The following is a 12670-nucleotide window of genomic DNA, read 5'->3' as shown; positions in this document are numbered from 1 at the left end:
ACGAACGTGAAGCTATAAACAACTAGTGCTGACAGGCAACTACACATAGACAACTACCCACCAATACAGGTGGAAAAAGGCAACCTAAGTATGGTTCTCAATCAGAGACCACACCCGGCCAAACACACAGAAATACAAATCATAGAAAAAGGAACATAGAATGCCCACCCAAATCACACCCTGACCAAACCAAAATAGAGACATAAAAAGCTCTCTACGGTCAGGGCGTGACACAGAGGCTTTTATCCGAAGTACAACCTTGCCATTGCACAATTGCCAACTGAGCCACAAAGTTGACTAATGTTTCGATAATATTTAGTCTGTATGACGTACCCAGAAAGCGAAAGGTCCTGCGCACCAGAGGGTTGAGGTAGCAGCAGTCTCCTGTCAGCATGGTCTTCTCCTGACTGTCCAGCTCTTTGGACGAGTATTGTATCAAGAACAGGACGGTCTCTGAGATCATGATCTAGAAAAGAAAGGGGAACAGAGAAGACAAATGGATGATAAACAAATGAGTATATTCTTATAAGTGTTGAATCATGAATCAAATATGGTTTAGTCAGTAAATCCATACATACTGTAACTCCCAACACACACACACACACGCACATATAAACACAAAACAGCACCATAATCTCTCTGAGAGACTATGTACACTTCTCAATGGCTGACATCTGCAAAGCACCCGCGGTATTAACGGAAAACATATTGAAGGAGAGGAGGGCTCTACTTAAGGCACTTCTAGTTACTGAGAGATGAGAACACACTTGTTTGTGTGCGTCTGTGTATGTGCGTGGGCGTGCGTGCACGTGTCTTGGTGTGTCTGTTGTGTTCGTGCGTGCGTGCATGTGAGTGTGTTTGTGTGTGTGGTCATTGGGGTTAAAAGATGGGCAGAAGGTGAATTCCTATTTAAAGCCAGAGCTTGACAGAGTACACTTGATTATCAACAGAATTACAACCCAGTGGGTGTTGTCAGTTATACAAAATACCCCTAATTGGGGGTAATAATATGATTCCAACACTGTTAAAAACAAAAACTAATGATAGCATGTATGTTTCATTGGTGGAATTTACAGTATAGCTTAAAGGCAAAAGATAATTCCTGTCGATGCCTGGTTCTTCCATGGGTTGGGATGAGAGGTTATTCTAAAAAGGTGATATCCTTGAGCTGTTAACATTTACAGAGGAGTAAAACTGTATAATTATAATCACATTTGCAGTTGCCATTGGTGACAGACGGTGAGGAGCGAGAGGGAGAGAGCAGAGGAAGAGAGAGAGAGAGAGAGAATAGGAAGAGAGAGAGAGAGAGAGAAGAGGAAGAGAGAGAGAGAAGAGGAACAGAGAGAGAAAGAGAGAATAGGAAGAGAGAGAGAGAGAGAGAAGAGGAAGAGAGAGAGAGAAGAGGAACAGAGAGAGAAAGAGAGAATAGGAAGAGAGAGTGAGAGAGAGAAGAGGAAGAGAGAGAGAAGAGGAAGAAAGAGAGAGAGAGGGAGAGAAGAGGAAGAGAGAGAGAGAAGAGGAACAGAGAGAGAAAGAGAGAATAGGAAGAGAGAGTGAGAGAGAGAAGAGGAAGAGAGAGCGAAGAGAAAGCTAGAGAGGGATAGAGAGAGAAGAGGAAGCCAGAGAGAGAGAGAGAGGGGGAAGAGGGGGAAGAGGAAGAGAGAGAGAGAAGAGGAAGCTAGAGAGAGAAGAGGAAGGAGAGAGAGAGAGCGAAGAGGAAGCTAGAGAGAGAGAGAGAGAGAGGGAAGAGGAAGAGAGAAGAGGAAGCTAGAGAGAGAGAGAAGAGGAACAAAGAGAGAAAGAGAGAAGAGGAAGAGAGAGAGAGCAAAAAGGAAGCTAGAGAGAGAGAGAGTGAGAGAGGAGGAAAAGAGAGAGAGATATGGAGTGCTAAACTCATTAAATACTGTAGATGGTAGGGATATGCATTTTTCCTTTCAAGATGATTTGATACGTATCTAGGTGCATGGGCTCCAATAGGTTACAGGAAAGATACGTTTTAGTTTGAAACGATTTGGTGCAATTCGGTTTGATTAGAGAGCAAATCGATGCGATTTGGTTTAATGCGATACGATACTATTTGAGGCATTAACATTTGTTGCATAAACACATACATTTTTAATTCTAAATTAAAATCTACTACTGATGGAGCTCATGAGCTGGGCCTCTCTGAGCTGGATCTGATGTATGATGTATGTCTATGGTATAATTAGGCACCTGAGCTGAGCCATAAGGGAAAATGGGCATCTACCACCCCATTATCTGATTTGGGGGGGGGTGCAATGTTTGCTTTTTGTCCACCCAATTTTGATCTGAAATCACCCACTAATACATTTCACATTTTTGCAGATTAAAACTGTTTGAGCTAGTACTCTACCAATATTTGTCAATGACATTGCTAATGAATATCTAGCACAACATTGGATTTCACCCCCACCTCAAAATTTAGAGTACAGTCGTGGCCAAAAGTTTTGAGAATGACACAAATATTAATTTTCACAAAGTCTGCTGCCTCAGTTTGTATGATGGCAATTTGCATATACTCCAGAATGTTATGAAGAGTGATCAGATGAATTGCAATTAATTGCAAAGTCCCTCTTTGCCATGCAAATTAACTGAATGCCCCCAAAACATTTCCACTGCATTTCAGCCCTGCCACAAGGACCAGCTGACGTCATGTCAGTGATTCTCCCGATAACACAGGTGTGAGTGTTGACGAGGACAAGGCTGGAGATCACTCTGTCATGATGATTGAGTTCGAATAATAGACTGGAGGCTTCAAAAGGAGGGTGGTGCTTGGAATCATTGTTCTTCTTCTGTCAACCATGGTTACCTGGAAGGAAACACGTGCCGTCATCATTGCTTTGCACAAAATGGGCTTCACAGGCAAGGATATTGCTGCCAGTAAGATTGCACCTAAATCAACCATTTATCGGATCATCAAGAACTTCAAGGAGAGCAGTTCAATTGTTGTGAAGAAGGCTTCAGGGCGCCCAAGAAAGTCCGGCAAGCGCCAGGACCGTCTCCTAAAGTTGATTTAGCTGCGGGATCGGGGCACCACCAGTACAAAGCTTGCTCAGGAATGGCAGCAGTCAGGTGTGAGTGCATCTGCACGCACAGTGAGGCAAAGACGTTTGGAGGATGGCCTGGTGTCAAGAAGGGCAGCAAAGAAGCCACTTCTCTCCAGGAAAAACATCAGGGGCATACTGAAATTCTGCAAAGGGTACAGGGATTGGACTGCTGAGGACTGGGGTAAAGTCATTTTCTCTGATGAATCCCATTTACGATTGTTTGGGGCATCCGGAAAAAAGCTTGTCCGGAGAAGACAAGGTGAGCTCTACCATCAGTCCTGTGTCATGCCAACAGTAAAGAATCCTGAGACATTTCATGTGTGGGGTTGCTTCTCAGCCAAGGGAGAGGGCTCACTCACAATTTTGCCTAAGAACACAGCCATGAATAAAGAATGGTACCAACACATCCTTCGAGAGCAACTTCTCCCAACCGTCCAGGAACAGTTTGGTGACGAACAATGCCTTTTCCAGCATGATGGAGCACCTTGCCATAAGGCAAAAGTGATAACTAAGTGGCTCGGGGAACAAAACATCGATATTTTGGGTCCATGGCCAGGAAACTCCCCAGACCTTAATCCCACTGAGAACTTGTGGTCAATCCTCAAGAGGCGGGTGGACAAACAAAAACCCTACAAATTCTGACAAACTCCAAGCATTGATTATGCAAGAATGGGCTGCCATCAGTCAGGATGTGGCCCAGAAGTTAATTGACAGCATGCCAGGGTGGATTGCAGAGGTCTTGAAAAAGAAGGGTCAACACTGCAAATATTGACTCTTTGCATCAACTTCATGTAATTGTCAATAAAAGCCTTTGACACTTATGAAATGCTTGTAATTATACTTCAGTATTCCACAGTAACATCTGACAAAAATATCTAAAGACACTGAGGCAGCAGACAAAATGTATATTTGTGTCATTTTTAAAACTTTAGGCCACGACTGTAGATGTTTGGAAGTCTTTAGGAGTGAGCTTCTCTTCTCCTCCACTTCGGCCATGCAGTGTGGGTAGCAAAAGAGATGACTCTTCTGGTTATGAAATGATCACCTTTACTCTGTATATCTAAAATCTAACGACAGTAAACCCCAATCAGCAGGTATAGTCAGATTAGATTTGTGTCTTGCAGGTATCTTTGGCTACTTAAAGCACAATTTTCAACAGTACATCTGATATTGATAACCTAGCAAATTACATTGGTTGTCAATCAACTAATAAAGCCTACTATCGCGCAAGCCATTTAACAAAAATCTGAATCCTGTAGGTGACTCGCAGACATGCAAGATCAGGTATAGGCCTACCTCTCGTTGGTCAGCGCACAAAGTTGTGCACAGCGTGCAGTTTGAATAAGCTCAGCATGCAAAATGACTTGTAGATCAAAGATTGTCAACACAGTTACATGCTTAGTTTGACACTGAAGGAGAGGACGCAAGATGAGAAGTACTTTCAGAAACGAAGTAAGAAAGTAATATGAGCAAAACATTTTAGTGAACTGGCGATTTGTAACATTTGAATCAATTTTCTGACATATGCATGCTACATTTGGATATATGTTGGGTTCCGCAGACACACATATCTTAAACATTTGAACAGGGGATAATGCATATCAGTGAATTGTTAGATCCCTAGTATATGGGTTTGCAGTGTTTGGTTTGCTATCATTGTAGTCCTATTTAAAATGTATCAATTGGGCACATCACTTTTTAAATAGCTATAAATACATTTCCAGTCTGTTTCGGTAGACTTCCAGCCATTGCGCTACTGCTAATTAGCAATGGACCGCAAAGCTACACTACCTTCAAACTGCTCACAGAGACATAAAAATGGTATCCATGAATTTATCTGACTCTAGGTAAGTAGAAAAAGTGCTTGGTTTCAGAAATCTCACACTGTCCCTTTAAACCTGCAACCTTGTGGCTCCAAAGACCATACACACACGTATGCACGCACACACACACACACACACAGGTTCCCAGGTTGCTGTTTCCCGCTTCACTGGCTACACAGATGCAGCAGGACCTGTCAGGGAGTCCAGTACTGAATGGCCGCCAGGGAGTGAAAGGGTTCAACACCGGAGCTTAGGGTTGCACTGTTTCCCCCCTAGCACAGGTGCTGCTGCCATGAGTGATTTATTTAACACTACTCTGGTGGAGGGAGGGAGTGAGGGAGAGAAAAAGAAAGAAAGAAAGAAAGAAAGAAAGAAAGAAAGAAAGAAAGAAAGAAAGAGAGAGAGAGGAAGAAAAAGCTAAGGTCTGCTGTATCAGGTCCGAGTTAAGAATAGTGAGAAAGAGTCTTCATCCTCCTCTTCCTGCTCCTCCTCCTCCTCTCAGGGGAACAAAACAGCCCAGGGCATTACTGAGGCCTAGCACTACCAGAATCGGTTACATCTAGGTTACACACATTGTACTGCTCTCGAGGCCAACTACGCCACTTCATCAACATTTTTTATGTGCTTCACTGTGTCATGTTTCTTTTGTTTGCTTCAAAATATCTCTTTAAGGGTGTATAGTAAAGAATCTGATTAATGAGGATATAAAATACTATGCTACAGCAGCATAGCTATTTCATTGACTATACTACACAGTATTATTACTACACTGTGATCCTTGTGACCTGAACTGATATGAACCAGACCTGGGTTCAAATACATGTATTTGTTATTACTTACTTGTTAATACTTTTTTTTCTGTGTATTTGAGTCTTTTCAAATTCAAGGCCCAAAACAAGTACTTTAACTTGAGTATTTGAATGTTTGTTTTGTAAAAAAATAAAATAATTGTCGACCACAATTTTATTTGAAAGTATTTTAAAATACTTATTTCAAATACTATTTTCAAATACATGGGTTAAATGCATTGGAGTGTATTTGAGTCAGTGTATTTGAGTATTTTCAAATACTTTCCAATTTTATTTCCAAATGCATTTTACTATTTAACTACTTGTTTTTTTTAATAAAGGTTGTCTGAATACTTGTTTTGAAATGTATTGAAAAGTAATTGAAATACCTGAAATAGTATGTGAACCCTGGTCTGATATTAACCACCATTGGGGATAGTTTTATCCAATGGTATTGAATGATTGCTATCTGTTATCTACTTTACAATCTGTCATCATCAAGGCAATAACATCCACTGCCTACAACAGGCATTAAAAAGCATACATGAAGTAAAAAATTGTCACATCTTTGAAATAATGTAGAGTTTGGTTTGATCCTAGCATTTATTCTATTTATTCAGTCATGGCAAAAAAATATTGGCACCCTTGCACTTTTTTAAGATAATGCAACATTTCTTCCAGAAAACTGTTGAAATTAAAACATATTTTGGTATCCATGTATGTATGTCTTTGGTTTGCAGTTGAACAAGACAAACAAATCTGAATAATTTACTAAATGTTAGCTTAATCCTTGTTCGAATGGTGGAGAAAGCACTTTCATCAACTGCCACATAGATTCAAGTTGACCTTCAGACGCAAAGTACGACAGTTTCAACTCGCACCATCCATCGTCAACTCAATGAAAGGGGGTTATACGGTAGGAGACCCTTGGGGGACCCCACTGCTGAGAGAGAGAGAGACGTAATAAAAGCAGACTGCAATTTGCAAAAACACACCGGAACATGAGAAAATCCTTCTGGGAGAATGTCCTGTGGACAGATGAGAACAAATTAGAGCTTTTTGGTAAAGCACACCATCTCTGTTTACAGAAAACAAAATGAAGCCTTCAAAGAAAATGACACCTTCCCTACAGTCAAACATGGAGGAGGTTCAGTGATGTTTTGGGGTTACTTTGCTGCCTCTGACACTGGGTGCCTTGAACGTGTGCATGGCATCATGAAATCAGGAGAATACCAAAGCATTTTGGAGCGCAATGTCAGACCCAGTGTTAGAAATCTGGGTCTCCGTTGAAGGTCATGGGTCTCCCAGCAGGACAATGACCCCAAACACACTTCAAAAAGCACCCAGGAACGGTTCAAGACAAAACGCTGGACTGTTGTGAAGTGGCCAGCAATGAGTCCAGATCTACATCCCATTGAAAACTTGTGGAGAGATCTGAAAACAGCAGTTGGGAGAAGGCACCCTTCAAATCTGGGAGAACTGGAGCAGTTCGCATAAGAAGTATGGGCCAAACTGCCAGTACAGAGGTGCAGGAAGCTCATTGATGGCTATAGGAAGCGCTTGATTACAGTTATTTTGACAAAAGGCTGTGCTACCAAATATTAAGTCTAGCGTGTCAATAATTTTGTGAATGCCATTTCTGTTTATTTTCTGATTAAAAGGATATATTAAGTTCTGAATAAAAAAAAAAGGTTCTGTAATATTAACAGTGAAATAAAGAATTGTGGAGACTAAGTACTTTGGTCAATTTCAACTTATTTTTGAGGAAAATTGTGAGTTACTTGAAAAAATATTTTTGGCCATGACTGTACTTACTGTCCTGTTTATGGCTGTTACGGTGACTGTATTACCGCCTCGTGGGTGGTCACGAGTCTTGATGGCAAGCGATTCCACGTGATCGTTTAGTCACGGTAATTAGGCTTTTCCAAGCTCTGATGCTGCTATATGGTCATTGGTAGCCTACCAAACTTGCTAACTGCCTGGTACTCCGGACTCTATTGTTCCTCTAATCACTCTGACACCACTACAAATGTAATCGAAAATCTAATCAAACACTTCATGAGAGCCTATGAGCTCATGTTGCGCAACATTTCTATAGGATATGCAATTGCGTGAGAAAAAAGAGTGATGGCCTCTATTAAAAAGAGCAGGATCCTATAAGCTTTCTATGGGCTAGGCCTACTATATTTATTTCTCAACTTTCCTAATATTAAGCACATTGCTTCTCTTTACAACAGGAGTATAGCCTATCTGGTTGGCATGAAAATGAACCACGTGAAAAGCGTCCTCTGTTCACTATTTAAGGGCATAGAAGACATGTCTTTTTTTCCGTGGCCCCTGTTTCGAGACAGGTGCATGATAACGGTCAATTCTAAATCAAAACAAATCTCACACATATATTATTACATATATTATTTAATATATGTAAATACAAGATTAAATCAAGAAGAGTGTGATGTGTGACAATATTAGCCTATCACTTGTGAATGATATATTATCACTTGTGAATGATACCCAAATCATAGTCGCACACATCATGTAGCCTAGCCCATAGACCTATATGCTTTGATAAGGTCTGTGAAGAGGCCAAATAACTTCTTAACTCATACGGATGCACCCCCTTTTTTCAATTTATAAATGACATTCCCAAATCTAACTGCCTGTAGCTCAGGAACTGAAGCAAGGATATGCATATTATTGATACCAATTGAAAGGAAACACTTTGAAGTTCGTGGAAATTTTAAATTAATGTAGGAGAATATAACACATTAAATATTGTAAAAGATAATACAAAGAAAAAAACATGCATTTAAAAAAAATTATAATTGTACCATCATCTTTGAAATGCATGAGAAAGGCCATAACGTATTATTCCAGACCAGGCGCAATTTCGATTTTGGCCACTAGATGGCAGCAGTGTATGTGCAACGTTTTAGACTGATCCAATGAACCATTTCATTTCTGTAAAATTGTTTGTATCAAGACTGCCCAAATGTGCCTAATTGGTTTATTAATACATTTTCAAGTTCATAACTGTGCACCCACCGACACTGTAGAGGTTCAAATCAAGCACATGAATCTGCTTTATAACGAGTGTAGAGCCTAAGTGGCATACATACACAGCTCGTGAGTTTAAAGTTTGGGGAAGATATTTTTCACCATAAAAATGCACCTTTATAATTATAGCAATACATACATAATCGCATTCGTGGTCACTTTTGAGAATGGTGTTTTCCTGCTAATGGAATATTGTTGCTTATAGCCTACTACCGTGTGCGCATTGCTGCGCTTATAATGGGAAGAAATAGTTTATCAACATTTTAAGCTAAACCTTCTAATCTGTTGTGTCAGGCTCATTGCTTAAAACAGTTTTTTTGATGCTAGTGGTTAAATTAATTTGGGATCTATCGCATCCCACAACTGTCTGAGACAATCTCACACAGAATAGAATAGGTCAACTTTTGTACTATGGGGGATAGTAGATTGACATAGGCTTTTGCTGTTCGGTAGGCCTACTCATCCTACTCAACACAGAAATTGGTTATTAGAACAGCACATAAATAGAACACAGAAATGAGTTATAAGAAAAACACAAACATAAAAAATTCTCATTACATATCCTTTCTATTTTATTAATATATGTTCAATTGCATTCTTCATACTATAAAATAATGCTGTAGCTGTTTACTTACCCCCACAAACCGATGCTGGCACTAAGACCGCACTCAACGAGCTGTATTGGGCCATAAGCAAACAAGACAATGCTCATCCAGAGGCAGTGCTCCTAGTGGCCAATGATGTTAATGCAGGAAAACTGAAATCTGTCTTAACTAATTTTTACCAGCATGCCACCTGTGCAACTAGATGTGAAAAAACTCTAGATCACCTTTACTCCACACACAGAGACGCATACAAAACTCAAACAGGAAGTAGCAGTGACGCTCTCAATACAGAAGTGGTTCGATGAAGCGAATGCAAAGCTACAGGGCTGTTTTGCTGGCACAGACTGGAATATGTTCCAGAATTAATCCGATGGCATTGAGGAGTTTACCACATTAGTCACCGGCATCATTAATAAGTGCATTGACGACGTCATCCCCACAGTGACCGTACGTACATATCCCAACCAGAAGCCATGGATTACAGGCAACATCCGCACTGAGCTAAAGACTAGATCTGCCGCTTTCAAGTAGTGGTACACTAATCCAGAAGCTTATAAGAAACCCTGCTACGCCCTCCGATGGAACATCAAACAGGCAAAGCGTCAATTCAGGACTAAGATTGAATTCTACTACACCAGCTCTGATGCTAATCTGACGTGGCAGGGCTTGCAAACTATCATGGATTACAGAGGAAAACCCAGCTCTCAGCTGCTCAGTCGATCCTACCAGTCAAGCTAAATGCCTTCTATGCACGCTTCGATGCTAGCAACACAGAACCATGCATAAGAGCATCAGCTGTTCTGGACGACTGTGTGATCACGCTCTCCGTAGCCAATGTGAGTAAGACCTTTAAACAGGTTAACATTCACAAGGCCGCAGGGCCAAACAGATAACCAGGACACATACTCAGTGCATGAGCTGACCAGCTGGCAAGTGACTCCACTGATATTTTAAACCTCTCCCTGACCCAGTCTGTAATACCTACATGTTTCAAGTAGACCACCATAGTCCCTGTGCCCTACAACGCAAAGGTAACCTGTCTAAAAGCATGTCTAAATCTCCCCATAGCATTCACATATGTATGCTTTGAAAGGCTGGTTATGGCTCACATCAACTCCATTATCCCAGACATCCTGGAACAACTCCAATTCACACACCGCCTCAACAGATCCACAGATGACGTAATCTATATTGCACTCCATACTGCCCTTTCCCACCTGGACAAATGGAACACCTAAGTAAGAATGCTGTTCATTGACTACAGCTCTGCGTTCAACACTATAATGCCCACCAAGCTCATCACTAAGCTAAGAACCCTGGGACTGAACACCTCCCTCTGCAACTGGATCCTGGATTTCCTGACTGCACGGCTGCGCACGACTCTAACACCATCATTAAGTTTTCAGACGACACGACAGTGGTAGGCCTGATCACAGATGACAATGAGACAGCCTATAGGGAGGAGGTCAGAGATCTGGCAGTGTGGTGCGATGAAAACAACTTCTCCCTTAACGTCAGCAAGACAAAGGAGCTAATTGTGGACTACAGGAAACTGAGGGCCGAGCACACCCGCATTCACATCAACAGGGCTGTAGTGGAGTGGGTCGAGAGCTTCCCGGTGTCCACATCAGTTCCCCGATGTCCACATCACTAAGGACCTATCATGGTCCAAACACACCACACAGTCATGAAGGGGGCACGACAACACCTCTTCCTCCTCAGGAAGCTGAAAGATTTGTCATGGGCCCTCAGATCCTCAAAAAGTTTTACAACTGCACCATTGAGAGCATCTTGACTGGCTGCATCACCGCTTGGTATGGCAACTGTTTGGCACTCGACCGTAAGGCACTGCAGAGGGTAATGCGTACGGCCCAGCACATCAATAGGGATGAGCCCCCTGCCATCCAGAACCTCTATACCAGGCAAGGTCAGAGGAAGGTCCATTGTCAAAGACTCCAGCCACCCAAGTCATAGACTGTTCTCTCTGCTACCGAAACGGAAAGTGGTACCAGAGGGCCAAGTCTGGGACCAAAAGGCTCCCGAACAGCTTCAACCCCCAAGCTATAATACTGTTTAACAGTTAATCAAGTGGCTAGCCTGACTATTTGCATTGACCCCCTTTTTACTTGCACTGGCTGTCTTTCACCGGCTCTATGAACACTCACTGGACTCACACTGTAACATATACTACACTGACACTCCAACACACACACACACACTACATGCACCGCTCACACACACAAAACACACATGCATATTGACGCCACACACACACATAGACACACCTTCACACTCTTTCACACTCTTCACATACACTGCTGCTACTCTGTTTATTTTCTATCCTGATCGCCTAGTCACTTTTACCCCTACCTACATGTATATATTACGTCAACTACCTCATACCCCTGCACATTGACTCGGAACTGGTACTCCTTGCATATCATCTAATTATTGTTATTTTATTGTGTTACTATTTCCGTTAAAAAATGGCAAATGTTTCTTATTTTTTAACTCTGCATTCTTGTGAAAGGGGTGGTAAGTAAGCATTTCACAGTAAAGTCTACACCTGATGTATTCGGCGCATGTGACAAATAAAATGTTATTTAATTTGATTTCTTTGCTAAGCATTGGAAGCCTGGCCTGGCCTGAAAACATCCCTGGCCTTTGTGGGTGAATCTGTGCTTGAAATTCACTGGTCGACAGAGGGACCTTACAGATAATTGTATGTGTGGGGTACAGAGATCGGGAAGTCATTATAAAATGAATGTGGAAAAAGTCAAGGGGTGTGAATAGTTTCTGAAGGCACTGCACATAGCACTTATAACTTATAGGGGACTTAGTATGTAGTACATATACCTGGCTGATAGAACTGAAACCAGACATTATGTTGTAGAGCAGCTTAGCTTCATTTACTGATAATTCTCTGAGTTAAATTGGCTTCATGCTAAGATATGACACAAACTGCATTGCTCACCCTGTCACAATCACAATACCACTTCTTATTCCATAACCACAGTGCCTAAAGCTTAAATTACAATCAAAAGCAATTCCAGTATGTTACAGTCTCTAAGTATTATGAGGACAGCAGTTAAACGAGTTAGTGTGGCTGTCTGTGTCTGCTTAGACTGACATTACTAGGCTGTTTAATGGCGTCTTGCTCAGCTGGCGTTCTACGTTTTGCTGATGTGATGTGAATGTATTTATTTCCTGGTTGGTGTTTGGCCTGGCCCTGAATCGATACTGTCTTTAACACTATCAAACTGACCCTTGTGCTGTGTGTGTGTGTGTGTGCGTGCGTGCGTGCGCCACCATTGATGTGGATTCCAATA

The 12670-nt window shown here is 41.6% G+C and overlaps 1 protein-coding gene across 6 annotated transcripts in view; it reads right to left on the bottom strand.

Annotated features, from left to right (window-relative positions):
- The window catches only part of LOC129822895 (phospholipid phosphatase-related protein type 5-like), a 123854-nt gene that overhangs the window by 52679 nt on the left and 58505 nt on the right, over window positions 1-12670 (bottom strand). For all 6 annotated transcript variants that reach the window (XM_055881400.1, XM_055881403.1, XM_055881401.1 and 3 more), the window contains one exon: window positions 334-466. In XM_055881400.1, the coding sequence (XP_055737375.1) occupies window positions 334-466 (133 nt within the window). The remainder of the gene's footprint in view (window positions 1-333; window positions 467-12670) is intronic.

Source organism: Salvelinus fontinalis, chromosome 25, assembly GCF_029448725.1.
Source record: "Salvelinus fontinalis isolate EN_2023a chromosome 25, ASM2944872v1, whole genome shotgun sequence".
In the NCBI taxonomy this organism is placed as follows: domain Eukaryota; kingdom Metazoa; phylum Chordata; class Actinopteri; order Salmoniformes; family Salmonidae; genus Salvelinus; species Salvelinus fontinalis.
Note: the sequence above shows the minus strand (reverse complement) of the source record. Positions and strands in the feature narration are given on the sequence as shown.